Raw genomic sequence first — 21,883 nt, 5'->3', positions numbered from 1 at the left:
TGGAAGCAATTATTGTTATTTTTCAAGTTAGTTTCTCTGAGATAAAAAATCAGTAAAAGCTGTGTTAAAACAAGATAAGGATACAAGAAGAGAATAAAAGCCATGCTGGGTCAGAGCAGTCCTGACTCCGATGGAGCCAAGAACAAGGTGCTTTGGGAAATGTGTAAAAAAAGCCTCCAACCTTCCTGTCAGCTTTCAGCCCATTGCACATCAGAGGCTTCCTGACAAGGCTGCAGTGTATTTGGTGTCAAGAGTCCTCAACGAACTTGCCTAATGATCCCTTTAACCTTATAATATCTGCCATATTTTGTACAAAGAATCCTCATAATTCCACCTTCACATGTGCATTTTGTGAAGAATTCTCCCTTTTTCCTTGTTTTGGTCTTGGCATCTCCTCCATTTCTTTGAAACTCCTACAAGCAGGACTGGGTTTAAAAACACTAAGACAATTAATCAATTTTCCAAGGACCTGGACCCTACTTTTATGAGTATATTCAGAAGAGGCTGTCTGAGTTTCATTGGAAGCGTGTCCCAGTGTTCCAGGGGCCGCAATTTTCTCAAAAGAAACAGATTCCTGCCATAATAAACATATGCCTTAATAATGGAAAGTGTTGATGTAGAGACAAAGAGCATATTAATTGAATTTATGGAATCAACAAATAGACACATACAGTGATACAAATGAAGAATGTCATACTTGACCTTCACTACACACACTGCTTTCGAGTGCAATTTTTGAGACTTACTATAGCTTTTCAGGGGCAAAGGTGAAGAATAATGCCAAGGTAAAACAAAAGATCCAGTGTTTGGGTTCAGAAAAGTACACAAAAAGCTGATGTTTATCTGCAGTTTATCTGAACCTCTTGGTTCTGCATGGCACAAGGGAGAATGCCTGAAGAAAAGGGTTTTCTTGCAAAATTTTGACAATTCCATTGTTTGCCTTTTTTTTCCATTAAATGCCACCTAAGCTTGCTGATGCTTTTTCCTTCCCATCTGTTAAGAAGAAATTGGCTCACTGTATCTTTTAAAGCATAATAAATATGCTCAGCCTAATTTTGATCCTTTTAAAGTCAATTAATATTTGAAATGAGAGAAATATGAGTATCCATATTTCTGCAGGAACTGATTTATCCCTCCTAGAGATGAAAATATTTTGGCAGTTTACTTTTTAGGCTGTCCAGAGGAAATCACAAGGGCCTAATCTAGGACTATGCCTTACCTTTTTTAAATTTCTTCTACCAATCAGCTGTAAAAGGTTCTGATTGACGAGAAAAGAAACTCCAACTAAAAGTCACCATGATGGAGGCAACTTTGTTGTTTGTTGTTTTGTGGCTGTAAAGGGGCAATCCTGACCTTCTTTTTCAGCAGCACACAGTTTACAAACCCAAGAATCAGGTCTTGCCATAAGCTCATCACAATTATCCCTTCATGGAGCTTTGGCAGAGCTGGAGCAAACACAGGTCCAAAAGGCCGCATTTGCACTGAGTTAGCCAAAAGAAGGCAGTGGTGTCTCCTGGGCTGTTCTGCTTCCTGAGACACCATTTACAAAGGTTTTGAGATGTCTTCAGCCATCTGGAATATCTGGTCAAATTCCTCATTTTCTGCTTAAAAAAGCCTGATGGCTTTTGGATAAATTTGAGGATTTTTGAATTATCTCCCCTCTAACTGCATAAAAATCAAGGAAGAACTGTTGCTCTTAAAGAGTTGTTTTCAGCTTTCACCATTTTCAGACCATCTCTCTGCAATAGATTCACCATCCTTAAGCTCCTCTTAAAAACTTTTCCCTAACCAAATGGCAAAAATTGGTTTTCTTTAAGGTTTGGTATATTCTGATGAGATGGAGCACACTAACTGTGTGAAAAAATAAGATTATCATACCATTCCTCATTTGATTTGCTTTCTTCCTTCTTCTCATATCAGGACATGTTATTTATATCACATGCTTACATCTGAGGAAAGAGTTATCCTCTCATAACTGGTGTGAAGCAAACCTAAGTGTGTTTGGGGTTTCTTGTTGGATTTTGTTTTGGGTTTTTTTTTCCAAGAGGCATCTTTTGTTCTTCACTAGGAAAATAGATGGGCCATCTTTGTGAAAATATTAGGAAACGAATACAGGACTGTGTTGTTTTGAAAGTAGAATAGTATGTATACTCAGGAAGGCAAAGACTTCCAGGGGAGAAATGTCAATATTAATAAATATATATTATTATTAATATTAATCTATATTAACAACTGTTCAGTCTCTTGAATTAAAATGCCTATTGCTTATTCACTAGTGTTTTCTCTGATTCAAATCTAAGTATATAAAGTAATGGGTTTGTCTCATACCAACCAGGTGATACAAGATGTTTTTGATTTTTTTTTTTATTTCTGAGTTTATTCTCATGTATATTTTCATCCAGTTATAAGTAATTGTGCTTCCTTTCATCATTATCATGCCAGATATCCTTGTCTCTGTGGCTTTCCCATTAGTGTTACAGGGTTGCTTAGCTGATCTCCATTTTAGTGCAGCCCAACAGAGAGAGAAAACTCAGTACCAAAAAAAAGTTATTTTGGACTACAAAGAGAATACTGGAGAAATTTAGACATTTCAGATTTATAGCTGTCCATGAAATCTTTTCAACTTTGTAAAAACAATCTAATGATGTAGGAAGTCTAAAATCATTTATCTAGGAAAGGCTTGAGAGTCATAAATGTGAGATAGAAATCACATGTACAGGAGCAACTTTATCTGAACTTGTGCCCTCCCTCCTTACCCCAGAGTTTGGTGAATTGTGCACACACCACATTTGCTTTTAAAGATGGTCTCTGTTAGAAGGAAATACTTGTAAATTAGGGCTTGATGCTGTTCCCCATGGAGGCTGATAAGAAACTGGGGAAGACCACAGCATTTTGTGACTTACGTGGCCTGCATGCCAGCAAAGGGGTGCATAAGACACAGCTCCCTCCATATGTATCCTTCCTTCCCCTTCTGGTTTTCCACATCTTAGAGCAGTGCCACATGCCACATAACACCTTCTTACTGCTTATCTGCCCCATTTTCTTTTCTGTTCCACACAGCTTCCAGGAATAACTAAAATAGGAAACACTGTTAACTTGGTTTGAGATATCTTGGTGATTATATGAAGGATGGAATTAGAGCTGGTGAGGAAATGATTATTTTATTATTTTAAGAAAGAAAAAGCTTTTTGAAGTATTTCTTCAGGTTTAGGGGACTTTTTGGGGTTAGACCTAAACAAAACCACAACCTGCCACACTGCAAAATACATCCCAATTTAGAAATCCTTAAAATCATGCTTTTTTTTCTGACATATACATTGAAAGACATGTCTACACATTTACTAACTAGAAAGTAGACAGCAGAGCCAGTTATTTAATTTTAGGCAGAGATGAACACAGAGATAAACTTGAGCCTCAGCCACTTCAGTTTTAAGAAGTTTCTGAGGTTGTGAACGATGAATAGTACACATATATGAGCCAAGCTGTGTCATTTATTGCGTGTCCCACATTTTCTTTCCTGACTTTATTTGCTCCTGCAGGTCCTCTGGGGAAACACTTCTCTTTTCTAAGCCTGCAAAGAGCTGCCAAGAGTGCAGGACCTTTAAAATGTTCTGGGTGGTGTGTGGAGGATATGGAAAGCAGTAAGTGCTCTTGCCAGCATTGCTTTAGCTAGTCTTCCTTTGGGGTTGTGGTGCGTGCAGCACAAGTTACCTTGAGGTGAACTTTGCTGCAAACAGGTCACTAAACATATCCCATTAGCAAATATAAATGGTAAATCAGCTCAACTCCTTGAGAACTCCAGGAACGTGTTGAGCACACACAGGCACTTGCCGTGAACTCTGACGCAGTGTAAATTCATATCTCAGCCTACCTCCCTTCATATCTCAGCCTTTCTCATGCCCTAAGCATAATTGACTTAGAGAGCTTTAAAAACCAGACTTTAATCACTCATGAAAATGGAGCAAGGTATGACAAAATCCAGGAGTAATTACTCCAGGTATTGGAAATACACTTTAGTAGAGAAAACTGTCCAACTTCCATTGGCATCAGCTTGTAAGTTATTTCACTTTTGGGCTGTGGTTTTTATCTTGTGAATGTTGTCTCCTTACTCAGAATATGTGTGGGTTTGTGCTTAATTCCCTGTGCAATAACACCCTCAAACTATTGCATTCCTTAGCAATAGATCCTGAACAGAAAGGATAGACCCCATTTCCCACAGTTTTCACTCTTGGCTCCCAATGCCACTGTTTGCAGTGGAATGTGCAACTGGGCTTTACTAACCAGGCCTCATAAAGAGCAGGAGGGAAAATGAAGATGCAGGAGCTTTTCCCAGTGTCACTCCTTTGCAGAGAGGAGACAAATGAATGGGATGGATGGATGGATTCATAGACAGATGGATCAATCTCTGCCACTCCAGCCCTTGAACCTCTGGATAGTGTTACTTCCTAGACCTGCAACCTCAGCTGAAAACTATTCTGATTTCTTTATGTATAGCAAGTCTACTTTGCTCAGGCCAGTAATACTCAAGATTGGAGATGCTTCCAGGTACCCTGCCCATTCCATCTAACTACATGCAGTTCCCTGAGATAATTAAATAACAAAACAATATTACCTCAGACTCCATCTATAGCCCTTCATGTCCACAGAGTACCAAGGTCCAGGCTGCCCTTTAGGCTTAGTCCTGTCAGTCTGACAAACTAATTCTCTTCTCTCCAGCCACTCTCTTTCACTTCTGTTTCATTCTTTCTTGTTATGTTCATGTATTTTATGCTACCCCATTATTACCAGCTTTTTTTTTCTTTAAATACCAGAGATATAATTCATAGTTTGAATTTATTCTCCACCTAATGAATGTCCCATTTTTATTCTTCTTTCTTTAGAAAAAGGGGTAGACAAAGGATACTACAGTATAGGAGCCAGACTGATCCGGCTGGAGGATAAGGTAAGTGCATGAAAGCTTGCTTTTTTTTTTTTTTTTTTCCTGAGCAATGATATCTGATCTAGAGACCTGCAAGATAGTATCTTGGTATGATTTACTTTAGAATTTCAAGTCTCCATAATAATGAATAATATCCTAATTTTTGTGAGGGAGTTGATGAAGTATCATGTGCATGTTGTTCAGTGTTAACCATTTACCTGCTATGCCGTCTTGGTTCTTGATTGTAAAAGGAGCTGTTTTCATGTTGAAGTCAAACCACACACCTTGTATACGAGTGCTGTGAACTGGCCAGTGTTTGTCACACAAGATTTAGTGAATTAAACAGAAATGTTAGAGTCAGGAATCTTCGTGAATAGCAACAGGTGACATCTGAGTTACAAATCCTGAGATTCTTTAATGTTTACTGCATTTTTCCCCCTGTTCAGTTACCTTCGCACATTTTCTGCCCCTCTCTCACTGTCTTCTCTCCAGGAATATGTTCATCTTTGTTATTAATTAGACTTACTTAGCAGTGTGCTCAAAGGCCAAAGTTCAGTGAGGCTCTATTGTCTTAGACTTCTTCCAAACATCCTCCAGAGCTTTTTCCACTCAATTGATAACAAAAATACAGATTTGCTCAAAACTCAGACTCTATTTCTCTAACAGTGTTTTAGTTAGCTCTGTTACCTACCCCTAAAAGTTCATGTCCCTCCTTCAGGGTACTTTGAGTGGGCAGGAGCAGCACACTGGCTTTGCTGGGGGGAGTGATGTTGATGAGACAAAAGTCCATTTGAATTTGGCTTATCCACTGCCTATTTGTATCCTTGTCTTACTCAAATTTGTCATGCAAATTCGCTTTTCACTTTTTTTCTGAGGCAAGAAGGAGAGAGGAAGGAAACTTATAATAACTCTTAAGAACTGTGCGTCTTGCCAGAGAGCAGAAATTGAAATTAAACTAATAGTACCTCTTGCCTGATTTTTAATGATCATTGGTAGGAAAATATCAGAAATATGTGACACTGCACTGGCAAAAGACAGATTTTCTTTGATTTTTAACTTTCTAGCACAGTGTCAGAGAATCAACCTCACAGATAAAGACATTATCTGAGCTAACTTTTAAAGTGGATTGGTCCGTTGTGCAGCCACAGCTGTTCAAAGTGAAAATGGCTTTCATTCAGATTGCCTCACTCACTTTGAAAGAGATAAATTGCTCTCTGGCCTCTGTAGTAAACTCATACCACAGCTTCATCAGACTTCTTGAATGTGCATATAAAAAAGAAACCGCCAATACAGATTGAAAACTTAGCAATAAAAGTATCTGTGATAATCGTTGGAGTGCTTTGAGTGAGAAATACTCCTGGTATTGTAAATACCTCTGGAAGCAGCAGTTCATGGTCTCCTGACTGTTCTGTATTTATGAAGAAGAGAGGTGAGAAAGTTTTTAGGGTTTCTGGTCTTGGTCCAGCTTTAGCACAATGTGCTGTGGATTTGATCAGTTTTATTTCAAATAAAATAGAGTGCCGCAGAGGCATCTTGGTATAAAAAGAGGAATTTTACAGGAGATGCAGAAAATGCTGCAGTGACTGATCTCTGTTGCAGATACCTGCTTGTGTTCTGCCTTTCATTTAGGCGTGATCTAAATAAAGTCAGTGCAAGCTCAAGCCATTAGTGGGCAAGACCAAGCTACTCTTTTGTTTGAAGAATTAAACTTTAAATTTTGCACAGAAACTGGTGATTTTCCTCTCTCTCTACTTACTGTTGTGGAGAAAACACACAGAAAAGAATAAAAATGAGTCAAGATGTTTTCATAAGATGAATCAATCATTGCAGCTTCCTTTTTATTCTCAGACCAAACTGCAAATGTAAAATAAATGCCAGACTCTGAGGGAACCCAGGGCATTTGTTCCTTTAGTACCAACTATCTTTCTTTCAGGTGTACAAGGTCCTAGTCTCATATCTCTGCTAAGAAAGTAGACATTGTGCAGAAAAAGAGCAAATATTTGTTGTGTTGGTTTGTTTGAGGTTTTGGTGGCATAAGTTTGGGGTTTTTGGTTTGTTGGGGGTTCTTTTTGTATTTGCATCTTTTTGGCACATCAGGCTAAAATACATATGTTTACATAATGAACACAAAGTCAGGCTTCCCAGCTATCTCTGTTTTAATGGGACAATAGAAACTACTGCATCCTGCTGTCAAACTGCTTCCCCTAAATTATTTTCCCACGTCTCATGGGCTCTCCTGCTCTAACAGTACACTGTGTGGTGGCTGCTATGTGCCCAAATGTGAAACAATATTGGAATCAGGAAGGACAAGCTGAGTTTCAAGCTCTGAGGAGAATAAATGAAGCAAGGACGTGTCTGACATGAGGCTCCAGCTGGCGGTGAAAAATGACCTCCCCGCTGGAACTAGAAAACCTTTGGGATCAACCTCTTCCCCCTGGAGAAATTATTTTAACATTCAGTCACCCAGTCTAGTGATGGCAGCCTCCCAAAAGAGTGACACATCTGATAAAAGGACACATTTCTGGACAAAGGCCAGTTGGTGCAGACTGATAAAAATGCAGTGTGTATTTGAGAATTTTATCTGCCTAAATGAGCTGTATCAATAAGCAGTGAGTACACCGCTGGTCCAGACTGACTTTCCCCACCAGCATTTTGAAAGTCACTCATTTTAGCTGTCTGTCCAGAAGGGAATCAGGGTGTAACAAACCCATTGAGAGCTGTGTGTTGTTCTGCATAAAGCCATAATTACTCTTTTTTGCAAAGTGAGGCAGAGAGAAGCACAGATTTCTGATGGTTAAGATGAACTCCATTCCCTGGAGAGGTTTGCTATTATTTCAGTTAAAGCATGGCATTTGCAGTACAGAAAGGCAGAGGAGCAGGTCTCTGAAGGGGTTGCTTGGTGATAGCTAGAAGCTTTGAGGCAAAAATGTTTCAAAGACACAAAGATAACAGCTTTCCATTCATGTGGCATGAGAGCACTGCCCGCAGCCTCTCCTTTGTGATCAAACAGGCTCCTTCTGGAAGTTTGAAATAACAGGGAAGAGGTAAGAACCAGTTTTTTTGCCTTTAAGCATTGCAAAGCTGACTAGAAATAGGCAAAATTCATGGTGGCAGCTCTCAGGCAAAAAAAAAAAAAAAAAAAAAAAAAAAAAAAAAAAATTCCCAGTCCCTTTTTGGCAACATCAACGCTGTGCAAGGCTGCACTCCTCTCACTGACATGGCACATTGCATAACCTGAGTTTGCCTGGAACACTTTTCAACCTGTTTTTCCTTGAGTAGAGCGCAAAATTCTTATTTTGTTGTGGCCCATGTAATGACCTAGTGTGGTTGTTTTCACAAAAAATCCCTACTGAGATGTTTGAAGAAAGAATGGGGTTTCCTTCCCAACACGTGATGTGTGCCATTTGGCCGACCCCTCCTTCAGTTCCATGGCAGGGTTTAATTTTATATTGTGGTATGTAGCCATTGACAGATCCTTTTGAAATGTATTAAGAGGAAGATTGGTTCCAAGATGATGTTCTAGAGCTGGCGTTAGTTTCTTTTCAAAATTGTAAACTAATGCTTCTTTATGATTAAATGAGTATCCTTTCTTTTCCTTTTCTTTTCAAAATTAGAAACAAAAATCATGGTGTGCTATGTCAAACTGCACGACAACCTATAAATAAAAACAGGAGAGAAAAGAATCTGTAAATGAAAGGTTAGAAAGGACAGCTGTGTTGTCTTTGAAAAAGAAATCTATTAGGTATTTTTATAATTATATGGCAGTCTTTTTTATGTGGTATTTACAGTTATGATTTATGTCCATATTACCATAACTATTTCCATACTTATAGACAACATGTGATAATGCTGAGAGCCAAAAGCAACCATTTGGTAGCATTTAAAAAATGCAGGAACACTAAGAGAAAACAGGGCAGTAAAGCAGAACCCTTCTGAGTTTTATCCATCTGAGTAATGCAAGCCAGGACAAAAATGTCATCCAACATAAACAAATGTAGAGGTTGGATTGTGGTGGTAAACTCTCTCTTTACCAATTTAAGCACTCATTTTTGAGTTGGGAGCTAAAAGATGGGCTTAGAGAAGATTGGTAACAACGGAGAGATGGATGTTGGTGACTCTGATTCCTGCTGTGATTACATCAGGAGTCATTAAATAGTAAATTATTTATCATGGCAGTGCCTGCAAGCACCAGCAGCATGAAGGGCTGGTAAGAATTTCCATTCTAAACCCCTAATTTGTAAGTGGGGTGATGGGCATAACTGAAATGCATTAAAAAAAAAAAAAAAAAGAAAAAAAAAAGTTGAAAATTGGTGCACAATGAGTCAGTTGCAATGTGAACATGCTACACTTTTGAGGCTTAAAAAATATGTCTGAAATTAACCCCTTGGTTAACAAAACCATGTTTTGGCACCGAGGTGTTTGTAGGTTGCTTGCCCCTTTGTTGTTCCTTAAAGATGGAGTCATTCCATAGCAGAAAGCTTTTCAGCAGGCTGCTTGCAAATGGGTGTTGTGTGGATTTTCTTAGGTCAAAGCCTTATCTCATTTACTCTGAAGCAGTCCAGCATAAATCCATTGACTCTGTGCCATAAGCATGATGTCATTAGAGTTTTATTTTTAATCCAATGCTGAATTAAAAAAAAAAAAAAAAACAAACAAAACTAGCAAAAAATGAAAGCTCTGATGCCTCAAGCCAAATTGTGCTTCCATTTATGCCAGTGAACTTATTCAGAATTTATGCAGGTATAAATGGAAGTTACTCAGGATTTATGCAGGTGTAAATGGCAGCAAATTTCTCAAATGGCTTCAGCAAGATTCCAGCTCCTGTGTTCACATCCTGCTCATCAAGAGCATATTGACAGAGATGAGGTGAAAGCAGAAATAGAGACTCAAACATTTCAGAATGAATCTGAGTGAAATCATGTTTTTCACCTATTATGACTAAGGGAATCTTTGTGGTATGCTGGGTATTGTAGAACTGAAATTGTGTTCTTGTACTGAAACATCAAGATGGGCTTTTAATCTGCAAATCAATTAATGAAAATTTAACTGCTTAGATCTCAGCCACACAACTTTTCTAGTCTGCTACTAACTCCTCAGTGCAGAGAGGAGCTATTGTAGTCCTGACTTCGACTTCTTTTGACTGTCTGGGATGGGTTTGTGTTTCTCAGATAAACCTTGTTTAATACAGTTGAGAGGGAAAGGCTGGGTTTGAGCTGCTTGGTTTTGATGGTAATTTCTGGAGGATCAGGGAAAAATAAGAGCTAACTCTGATATCCTTTCAAGTAAGAGAAGAGACGGATCATATATTCTGAGGCATAATGGAAAGAATCCTCCCTCAATGCTTCCCTTATGTTTTTTGTTTTGGAGCTTTATCATATGTGGTACTTGGTAGCACCCTCCTATTATTGAGGTACTACACCACTTTCCATTACAGAGCTCTATTTTCAGTTCCTTCCATCTTTGCCAAACTCCAGCCATCTGGGCTAAAATTCTCGGAGGCAGATGTCTGCCTCGGGCTGAGATCCTTTGGAAAATTTATATGTCAGAGTGGGTCATCCTTTCTTTATCACAGTAACCTGACCCACTGTGAGGACTCTCCCAAAAGTAAACATAAAAACATTGATGGAAAACACTTGAGCTTCTTCTAAATTTGAGCAAGAGAATTGGACAGAAATGGAACATTATCTGCCAGTCTCGGGTCCCAGAGGCCTGATCCAAAACGTAGTGAACTCATCAGGAAGCTTTCACATGGATCAGGCCCTGATTTTTAATGGGTGAGGGAACAGAGAGTTTCGCACAGTGAATGTTTGCCAGGACGCAATTCACCACCATAAATCAAAGGCTAAATAATTCCAAAGCCCAATAAATGAGCGTGCAGATGGCAGTGTCTGCTCCCCAGGGATTGCACTGACTGGGATCCAGCCCCAGCAGTTTGATCTCATTTAGAGCAGACTCAAGGATTGCTCTGATCAGGCGTTGGTGCAGTCTCATTGCTTCTCTGCTCTCTTGGCTTAAACTTTGCTGGTGGGAGCAAACCTCCCCAATCCAATGCTCCAGGACTCCTTGGAGCATGCAGGGTAGGGGGTTCACATCCAGATGTGGCAGAGCAGCTGGAATCAGCTGGGTTCAAAGTTTCCCTGTAGTGAGGAAAATGGAGAGTCACTTGCAGAAGAAGAACAAGTGCTCCTGGAGTAACTCTGAGCACGGAGGGAGAAACACCAGAGTGACTTAGGGCTGCTGGGAAACACCTCAGCTTTTGGAAAGGAACTGTTAGAACGTTGGGAATCTAACCCATATTGGTGCACCCAGCTGTTTAACCTGCGGGGAAAAGGTCCTGGAAATAGCAGTGCTGATGGAAAAGGCTGTGGATGAGGGGCCCTGTCCGTGCCTTCCTGTTCCCCACCAAAACCTTCCTGGCATCTCAAGTGCCTTTAACCTACACAGAGGAAAGGGTCCTGAGCTTGAAGATGATGATTTCCTGTAAGTTTTAGGGAAAATTAGTGCCTGGCTAGAGGACAGACACTCTGGAAATCCCCCTGCTCCCAGCACAGACCGCGGTGTGACCATGGCTCTTCTCAGGTGCCAGAAAGTCCAGCCACAAATGGAGAGGAGTCACAGTTCTGCTGGTTCTGTTGCTTATGATGCAATAAAGTAATTTATTTACTATTATTGGGTGAAAAAAAAATTAAAGTATTTTCAAGATTTTGACCTTTTTTTAATAAAAAACTCAGATCCCCCCATTAAGAGCTTTGACTTGAACGTCCAAAGAATAACAGAAATCAGATCACCTCTAAGTATTTTGCATCTGCTTTTTGTCATTTTTGATAGGTTATTCTAAATAAACATAACATTCTACATGATCCTGGGCCCCAAATCAAAATGCCTTTAATTAGCAATGTAAAAATGGAGTATTTTAACAGTCCTCTATAAAAAAGTGTAAATTCATTAAGCCTGCCTTTTCTTATGAGCAGGATTTCAAAAATTGTTGTTTTCTGAAGGAAAAATAAATCATTTGAACATTTTATGCAACCCCCAGTTGTTGCAGATGTTAAACAATTTCATTTAGAGAGCCTTTTTCCAAAAATATATTTTGTAGCTGCTCTTTGTTGGTTATGCCTGTGCCCTGCAAGTGCTGCCCTTCTTACAGACAGGTTGAGAATATTTGTTTGGAATGTTTTTCCATCTGAAAATGACAATTTGTTTCCAATGGAACATATTTTTGAGAAAGTGTCACATTCATGTGTTTTAAATCATGCACTGAAGGAAAACGTTTCCAGTTTTCCACTTCAGAACAGCTTTCTGAAAATGAGAATTGGGGTGAAATACTCCTGATTTTCTGAGCATTTCAGTCTAACAGGTTTATTTCTAATTAATTTGTATGATTGAATTAAAGACATTCCAGCATCATGAAAAATTCACAGAGAACACAGATAAATTTTCCTATAGGAAAAACATAGATTTTCCTCTAGTATTCCTTACCTCAGAATTACTGTAGCTATTTCACCTACCTCATATTTCAGATCAGTAATTTGTAGGGCAATTTTAATGCTATTTGAATGCCATGTAATATTGACCTCTAATTCCTCTCGATCAGGGAAAGTACACTGAAAAAAACCCCAAAAAAACCCAGATTTATATTATTCAAATAGTTCCCAGACTAATAGTTGGAGTTCTGTTTCATGCAAGAACTGTGGTGCTGAGTCAGAGCAAGTTTAATCCTAGAGCTATTCATCCACTGATGGCAGCTGAGGGATGGACTAATTCAAGCCTAATTTGCTATAACTGGTCTCTGGGTGTTTGCAATGGATAATGTGTAAGAGGCAGTATGAAGAACAGTGCTGTACAAGGCAAGTTACAGGATGACAGCACTCTCTAAAAGAAAAGAAAAATAAAACCCAGAAAAAACTCACCAAGACACTGCAGTAATGTGACAACATTCCTCGATGTGTTGACTGTATCTAGGGAAGAGAACTTTCACTCAACAGAAAATTCATATAAAGAACTTCATATAAGGGCTTATGAGGTGAGGGAGAGAAAAACTGAAAACCTCTTTTTTTCCCCCTGTATTTACCAGCAGCTTGTCCTTTTCAATGCATAACTTTGAAATTAATGGAGCAGAAAAAAAGCGAGCATGTCAATAGTACATACTTCTACAGCATAATGACTTTTCCTATGAGTAAACAGTGTAGATAAATTAAAATAATATTTTTCCTTCTGAGGAATTTGGGTGTTCGGGGTTTTTGAATAAAGCACGTTAGTCAATGTGTCTGTTACACACTGCAGTCCTTTGAGACTAGGAGGAGTGGGTTTGAGCGTGAGAAGGAGAGGTGGTGCAGAGAACCTCAGATTTCTTCTGATCATGTGGGGACAATGCTTAGTTTATTACAAGCTCCATCCTCGAGTTTTGCATTTTTCTGCAGTGTTAGAATAACACTAAATATTAGTAAATCACTGAGCACTTTACCCAGGAGTTTGTTCATGGCATTGTATTTGAAGAACTGTGCTTTTCTTCATTATGAGCGAGTGTTTTTCCCAGACTAAAATGCCCATAAAGTAAGCTGTGTGCTGTCACAGCAGGCCAGAGCCAGCATTCTGAGTTCTGTGGCTGTGATGCCAATAAAGTGCCTTGGGAGCACAGGGTAGTTCAGCTTGCAGGGCACCTCAGGAGGTGGTGTTGTCACTGTAGCATCCACCATCCCTGCTGTGGGCCTGGCACACTGCTCCAGGAATGCTGGGCAAGCTGCAGATGGACAAAAAAACACTACAGATGTCCTGATGGGCTGTCACAGAATCACAGAGTCATTCAGCTTGGAAAAAACTTCCAGGATTGTCAAGTCCAACCTGTGCCAGATCCCCACCTTGCCACGCAGCCCAGAGCACTGAGTGCCCTATCCCAGGCCTTCTGGGACAACTGCAGGGATGGGGACTCCACCACACCCTTGGGCAGCCCCTTCCAATGCCTGACCACCCTTTCCATGAAAAAATTCACCCTGATGTCCAACCTGAACCTCTCCTGGCACAACTTGAGCCATTTCATCTTGTTCTGTCCCTTGCCATTTGGGAGCAGAGCCCAAATCCCACCTGGATGCACCCTCCTGTCAGGTAGCTATAGATAGAGATAAGATCTCCCCTGCTTGCTCTGCTTTAGGAGGTATCATCAAAGACCAATCTGGCAAGTCTGTATTTGTTGCTGATACCTGCAGCCCACAGTAAAATGGCACACGTGGGACATAGCCTCAGTGGGCCTCAGTGTTTTCAAAACCTGACAACTAGAAATACTGAAATTTCAGTCACATTTTCTCTTCTGAAAAACGCTAACAAAAATAGGAGGTTATAACTGACTTTAAAATAACTGTTTCTCGAAAGGTGAAGGATACAGCAAGGGAAATAAAGCAACTTTAACAGGTGTGGAATACAGCCAAAAACAATATAATGTGAAATGTGGGATAGTACAGGGCTGGGCTGTTGCTGCCAGGTCAGGTTAAGTGTCTGACCAGATCTCCATCTGGATTCAGGATCTGGCTCATGCACCTGCCTTTCTTCTTCACAAGTGGAGATTGCAGATATTATCAGCAATATTATCACAAGTTTCCTAGTGCCCTGCGTGTTTCTTAAGGCTTCTGTATTTGGAGTTATGCAGTTATGGGATATTAAGGATACTTATATATCCCATATATAAGTAAGAAAACTTATATATGGGATATATAAGGAAACTTATGGGATATTAAGGAAAAATATTAAGACCATTCCCGGGACTCTCTGGCAGGGGCACTCCCAAGGTCAGAGACTTTCTGGGACTGAAGGACCTTCCTTGGCTCCAGTGACCAGCAGCTCCCCACCTGGCTCCCCACACAGCCCACTCACATCACACCAGCTTTGCCAGGCAGAGGTGGCAGAGTGCCAGATGTGCCATCCCATAAAGCCATTTATTCCTGGGGCAGTAACACACAAACAGCCCCAGCTGGTGCCTCCAAGGAGGGACCCCAGCAAAGGAAGCCCTGGGATTTTATCCCATCAGTCTGCCCATGGTCAGTCTCGCTCTTCCTCCCGAGTCTGGCTCCTGTCCCATCTCTGTGTCCATCCACCTCGCTGGCATCACTGGTTTTCATCTCCCCTCTTGTCCAAGGGGTCGGCAATTCCTGGCTGCTGCTGAGTCTCAGTGTCCATTCACCTGGCTGAGTGTCACCTGCCTTTGTGCCTTTTGTCATCCCAAAGGTCAGCAGTTCATCCTCTTGTCCTGGGCTCCCACCCAGAGCTCAGCCTGCGCTTCAATCTGCATTTAAATCCTCATCTCAACCTGCATTTCCATCCCCAGCTTGTGAGCCCAGCTACCTGCACCAGATGTGTTCCTCAACAGTGAGAATTCTTAAAATTGCTGACTTCTAGCCCTTGCTGTAGAGACACCTATGAAAAACAGAAATGCTGAAGCCTCAGAACTCCCAGAAGGAAGAGGATGAACATGAGATGCAGAGTGTGTCTTTAAAATGTTAGGCTTTTTAAGGCATTTTAATTGTACTGACCATAAGTAGCTGTTGCACACTCTGGTTTATATTCCTACACACTGTCCAGGGGAGGCAGAAAAAGCAGCTGAAAGGCCGATCAACACTCAGAACTAGACCACCCTGTCCCCTTACACCCATTGGCGCCTTCCCTGCCCTGGGGAAGTTTTGCAGTTCAGGTCTCCGCCGGGCTCTGCCATCAGGACATACCCTAGGAGGCAGCAGAAGCCCACGTTCTCTCACAGCAGCTCACATCGACGTCTGTAACTTTCCTCCTCAGCCTCACCACTAGCTGCCTCTTAGCGTCAGTTTTGTCGCTGCCTAGCGAGGGCTGGGCAGCCTCGCACACCTTGTCACCGTAGGCATCTGCAGAGTTTCTGAAGCCACCAGCAGAAGGTCTTGCCTATGACAGGCTGAGCCTGGAAGTCATACCGAGATTGAGTGGGTGTCATGCAGAGAGCATTTATACCTTTGTGCAGTGCCCAGCTTGCCTCCGGATTTGCAGCCAAAGAGGAGAAATAGCTGCTTTCTCCACTCTGCTTTCAAAGTTCTGTAGTGCCACAGAAAGAGGATGGTCCCTGATGAGTGCCCAGGCACTGAAGCCCAGCAGTCTTTTCTCAGCGCCATTTCACACACCTGAAATTTATCTGGGCAAGCCAATTACAAACCATTTTCTGAAGGGCGGGACTATATCCATAGAGTATGCTCACCATAAAGCCATATTTGTAAGATTACCATATAAATGGGATATCCATCTTCAGAAATGAAGGACTGGGTAGGCAGGGCTACAGCAGTGCCCTCAGGACACACATTTCTGTGCCCCCCTTAGCTCTGACCTCTCCATTCACCCTCATCATTAAATTAGTGGGCAGCTGCCCCAGGGTAGCAGTGTCGGTGCAGTGTTGGGGGGGATGGCTGGGAGGTGAGGCCAGGGCAGGAGCTGGAGCTTGGGAAATGGTAGCTTGACCGAGGAGAAGGATGGAGGTGAAACAAGAAGCCATTCTTGCAGGATGTGGAAGTGGCAAAAAAATTCAATTTTCTTAGAGGATTTTGGAGCCTGAGCTCAGATTTTGCTTCAGACCAGGTGTCACTGGAGTCTGGTCTTGCAGCCTTGCATGGCTGTACCTTAGGCAGCACATGGGTTTTTGGATGTGGATTGGACTGTGTATTGTGTATGTGTATTGTGCGTATGTGTATTGTGTATTTTTTTGGATTTGTATTGGATGTGTTAATTTGGTGTACAGTAAACATGTAGAGCTCTGACTGGTGCTGTTTTTTTGGTTTTTTGTTTTTTTTTTTCCTGGCTACTTTTTACATTTTATGCATTCCAGCCCCTATTTTTCAGGCTCTAGAAGGGACTTAGATTGCTCTAGTAGTACTGAATATTGTTATTATTCCTGACTGGAGCTTTTGCTAGGTACTCTCAGCTCTCCTACTATAGCACATTCTAAACTCACCATCCAGAGGGAAAAAAACTCCAAAAGAAAACAGCATATCTGATGTTGAGAACAAATTTATTTCTAGCCCCAGCTAGAGGGGCTGTTACTCAGGGATCACTGCAAGGGGGTCAGATCCTGGAGTCCCAATGAGTTTTACCCTGAGGTAGGATTGCAAAAATAGACTTCTGATCCTGTGGTAAAACATATCTGCTTGGGGGGTAAGATACTGAATGGTGACAGGAACTGCTGTAAAGCTAACACAACTTTAATATGTGGGGAATAGAGTACTCTGTATGCTGCTGTGTGATTTCCTTCCTTGGCTTGGAAGGAAAAAACCCACTACTTGTATTTGGAAGGCAAATTTCAATCCCCAAAATATCTTCTCTGAATTTACTTAATTTTACTGGCTGGTTGAGAAGGCTGACCATAGCTCAGACTGGAGTACAGGTTATGTCATTCAGCAGAAAACTCTCTTGTGTTAGCAGAATTTTGTTTCATTTTATTATTTTTTTCCTCCTCTCTCTCCTCCTCCAAGATTATACATACAAAGGGAGGTCACAAAATAAAAATAAGCTGTAGCCAGCAAAGTTCAGGGTCTGAAATAATAAAAAATTCTATGTATACTTATTAGAATTTCTTGTTAATGAGGTCATTTATGTCCGGGCAGGAAATGTACAAAATAGCACAGGATAGAAAAATCTAGACACTATAAAACACGCCAACAAATTTGGCACATGCGTTACTCCCTTAATATGCCCCCAATGTAATCTATAGATCCCACAAGTGACCAGACTATGTTTATGTATGTAAAAACTCCTATATATGTAGCACTCATAAGAGTAGCAATTTTACTGGTGGGAAAAGATTATTGTGGTCTTTTTATAAAGCATAGAGGTTTACTTAGAGTGAGTCCTTGTAGAAGAGTGCAGGACCATGAAAAACTGTTAAAATGTCATGATTATATTAATTTCATACTTAAAGGAATACTTCACTTTAAGTTATGGCTCCAAAATTACACTGCTCATTCATGATGTTTTTAATGTATAATTGGCTGCCTTCAAAAATGTCACAGTAGGAGGAAAAAAAAAAGTTCATTTTCCTTGGCGTGTGTGCTGTTGCTATTCCTGTGTTCATTTGGCTTGGCTCGGGGAGCCAAATGCTGCAGTCTGAAATAACTTTTTATATGTTGACATGTGCATTTAACTAGAATAAGCAGGCAGAGTGGACCAAGTTGGATTCAGCAAGGAACAAAATATATCTTGTGTTGCACCTTTTAATGTGTCAGTCTCAGTGTCTGATTCTTCCTCATTTCGTCATTGTCACGGCACACATGGACCACAAAGACCAGGCACTGAGAGAATGCTGTTGGGGAGAGGAGGGAAGAATAAGAAGGAAGGATGGAAAATATAATCTCTTGAAAGAAAAGCTGGGAAGGAAATACTATTAACTTGTTGAAATTTATTTAGCAAAATTTGTTTACTCTGTTGTTTCCCAGAGCAAATAGACCTTTGTAGCTTCGTTGACTGTCCCTTGGTGTGGCCAAAGGAGAGGCCTCTCCAGCCCCAACATACTGAGCTGGATTCTTGAACCCTCACCTCCTGTTCACCCCCCTGGCCTGAGTCTTGATCTTTTTCTAGAGTTGATTTGAGGTCTAGGTGCTGGATTTGATCTGATCTCTAAATCAGACTGCTGACATCTGTGTTTGACAGCAAGCCCCAGGAGAAAGGCTGTGGTGTTGCGCTGCAGGTGGGGACGTGGTGCTGTATGGAGTGGAGCCACGCTTCCCCCCGTGTCCTCTGTGCTCCCCACTTCCCCCAGCACACAGCTGGGCTGCAGGAACCTGCCATGGCATGCTTTTCTGGTTGGTCACACTCCTCCTCTGCTTCTCGGGCGTTCCTCAGCTCACAGGGATGTCCCATAGTCTGAATCATAGTTATGTCACCTGGACCTTACACAGAGAGAATCCTAAATGCTTACAGGGCTGCAGGACAAGAGGACACATAAGGAGAATCCCAAGGAAATTTTGTAGGCAGTCCCACAACTTTGAATGTCTGTCTCCTGGGTCATTACTTTTGGGGAGGAAAAAAACACCACTCTTCTGTACCCACCTCCGTAGAGTGCCACAAACCTGACAAACACCCTCAGAAGAGCAGATGGCTGTGCACTGTGAGAAGACTTTCTGGGAAGCAGAAGTTAAGGATCAGCAGTGGGTAGTGCCCTGCTTGTTTTGCAAGCTAGGCAAAAAATACCTATTTTATTCGGTTATAAACAGGAAACCTGCGCCAAGTTAGTGGAGGTTCTTGTCCAGGACCACTCCCTAGATGAGCTCAGGCTCGATGTTCTTGTCAAGATGAAAATCGTGACACGCCCTGTGCCTTGTGCATTGTTGGGACCTGCTCCTGACCACATCTCAGCAGGCCTTTCTGCCTTGAGCACATTCAAACGCTGTGCAAAGACCTAGAGGTCAGTTAGGGAAAACAAAGACAACAAACAAACAAACCCCCAAAAACAGAACCAAAAACAAACAAAAAACCCCCCAAAGAGGTGAAAAATTAAGGGTATTTAGGAAACTCAAATCCATGCACTGAAGTCTACTGCATAGGTGTGACAGTCTATGATAGAGCACCAAAATACTAGGATTTGGGGGCTTTTTGTATCATTGTGTCAGTGTTGCATGTTTTAGGTAGATGTCGTGTTCTGCATGACATCTGTTGGTCTTCCCAATGAGGGCTTCTGTGTTTAAATCCAAAGGAGACGTTTGTGTTTGTGCCACTAGCTCTCCTAACTGTTTCCTCAGTAGAAACAAAGAGGGACCTATAAGAAGCTTGATTTTGATATCTGCAGATTTTATTGACTTTTCCCTGTGATACACCTGATACTAGGGAAAAAATGATCTTTTGTTGTTTGTGTGTTGACTCGTTTACTAAAAAAAACCCCAACAAATCAAGTAAGACTTGAACTGAAAATGCTCAAGAACCCTAACCCTGAAGTCCTTGATTCATGTTTCCCTCCATGCTCAAAACTGCCATCTTCACCCATGCAAGTAATATACCGTTTTAGAAGTAGTCATCTCTTTTTTTTTCTGGTTTTTTCCTCTCCTTTTTTTCTTATCTGTCCTGTGTTGGAGGACAAATATCACCAATTTGAGCTGTTTTATAAAACAGCTTTGTAGTGCAAAGCCAAATATATTTTGGCTTCTCTGTCACTGGGGGGAATGAGTGCTCAAATACAGTATTTATTAGCATTTAAATAGTCTGAATTTTACACCTTTGTGTGCACACATGCGTTTTACTTCTCAACCCTCTCCACCCTCTCCCCCCCAAGGCATTAATGAAGTTTGTTGTTCTCAAAATAGCCGTTCTGTTTGGAATACCTAATTGCTGGGTTTCTGTTGTGGTGCTTTGGTCAGAAAAAGCCCCGTAAAGAGCAGCCCGTGTGTCCCTGGCTCAATGGGGACCTGTGTTCCCCTCGGGGAGCCTCGAGGGGCTGTGGCTGAGGATCTCAGCTCCCTGTTTCATTTAGACCTCTCTGGGACAAGCAGCACACACTCCATTGATGGGCACCGTCAAAGGGCTCCTGGAACCGAATGATTTATTTATTTATTGCTTCTATATTTATTTATTGCCAGTATCAAAGAAAAGATTGTGCTCATGGGCTTTTCATCTTCTCCCAGGCTCTGCCTGCACACTGCACTGCAGAAATATTTCCCCCTCTGAATGCACTTGTGCTGACTGGAACTAGATCCTCACAGGCAAACTGCAACTCTTACTGCTGCTGCAATGTCATAATATTTCATAGGCCATTTATAAATATTATTGCCAGAGCAAATAAATTTCTTCAGAGTACTTAGTCTACTGCTAATAAATAGTTTATTTAAGCTTGTAAGAATGGTGACATTTCACTTGGAATATCTTTGGCCTCTTAAAAGTTGTTAGTGCAGAGAAGAAAAGGGGAAAAATAAACTGGAAAAAATATGAAGTAGATCTTTCGATATTTTTTTCCCTATGTTTTTACTTGCTTAAAAGGGCCTTCTTGTCAGACTACATGTCTCTGTGTGAAGATATTACAGGGTTTGATTAATGTGGATGATTTAACATCTTCTTTAGTAGATTATTCCCTCTTTTTTCCTCTTTCATTCCCTCTTTTTTTCTTTTTCAGAGCTGCATGAAGCTGCAGTAGTGCTTGAGCAGGTTACCTGTCACATCAACAGTAGTAACTAAATTCCTTTTGTCACTTTCCCCTTTTGGGGTAAACATTACGGGCATGGTGTTGGCATTTTATTTGTTCATTTTTGGATGTTTTGGGGGTAGGTTTAGGTTTACCATTATTATTCCTCTTGCTCTTTGGTTAAAAAGGCAGGGGTTCAGATGTATTTTTAATAATGATATGAAGACACAGACAGAAAGGGGGAGAAGATTCGTTTTTGTGATGTGGTTGTGTTTTGTTAGAGGTTTTTTGACATCTCAGCAAAGGTGTCAACTCCCAGCTCTTTTCATTCAACTACTGAATTCACATCAAGAATAAATGCTAAAATTTTCTTTCATATGCTTCCCATAAAATGTGTCATTTCATTCAGGCTCAGAAGGAGGTACAAAGCTGATGATTTTATTTGTGCATGTGTGGGAACATTATATTTCAATTGCAATCATCCAGTATGGAAAGAAAAATAATGTTCCACTGAAAACCTCTAGAGATTTTTGAACCCAGTCCTGTTTAAAAATTACAATCCCTGCAGTTCTAGAGATGCTTAATACCTCCCCTGGCAGAGTCCATGTCAGTCTCTCCCAGATGACAGGGAATCTTCAGAAACTCTTGGAACAGGCAGGGAAAAAAACCTCAGCAAATTCAAAATATCTATAGGAAGGGGAATAATTTTATACTAAGGGAGTTAGCAGGCACTTGGTTAAAGACTTCTGGTGTAAAGAGCCTGGAAAATTTTGTACATACCTCGACCAAATCCCACATAAGACTGGGAGGAAGGGAAACAAACCTCCCGTGTGCTCTTTAGCTGACAGATGACAGGGTTT

The 21,883-nt window shown here is 41.0% G+C and overlaps 1 protein-coding gene across 1 annotated transcript in view; it reads left to right on the top strand.

Annotated features, from left to right (window-relative positions):
- Positions 1-21,883, top strand: part of LOC136361547 (potassium voltage-gated channel subfamily KQT member 1-like) — a 409,686-nt gene that overhangs the window by 230,908 nt on the left and 156,895 nt on the right. The window contains exon 16 of the mRNA XM_066319554.1: positions 4,881-4,942. Coding sequence (XP_066175651.1) covers positions 4,881-4,942 — 62 coding nt within the window. The remainder of the gene's footprint in view (positions 1-4,880; positions 4,943-21,883) is intronic.

The sequence above is a fragment of the Sylvia atricapilla genome, chromosome 5 (genome assembly GCF_009819655.1).
Source record: "Sylvia atricapilla isolate bSylAtr1 chromosome 5, bSylAtr1.pri, whole genome shotgun sequence".
Classification (NCBI taxonomy): Eukaryota; Metazoa; Chordata; class Aves; order Passeriformes; family Sylviidae; genus Sylvia; species Sylvia atricapilla.
The sequence above is the reverse complement of the archived record's forward strand: the minus strand, read 5'-3'. Positions and strand labels throughout refer to the sequence as shown.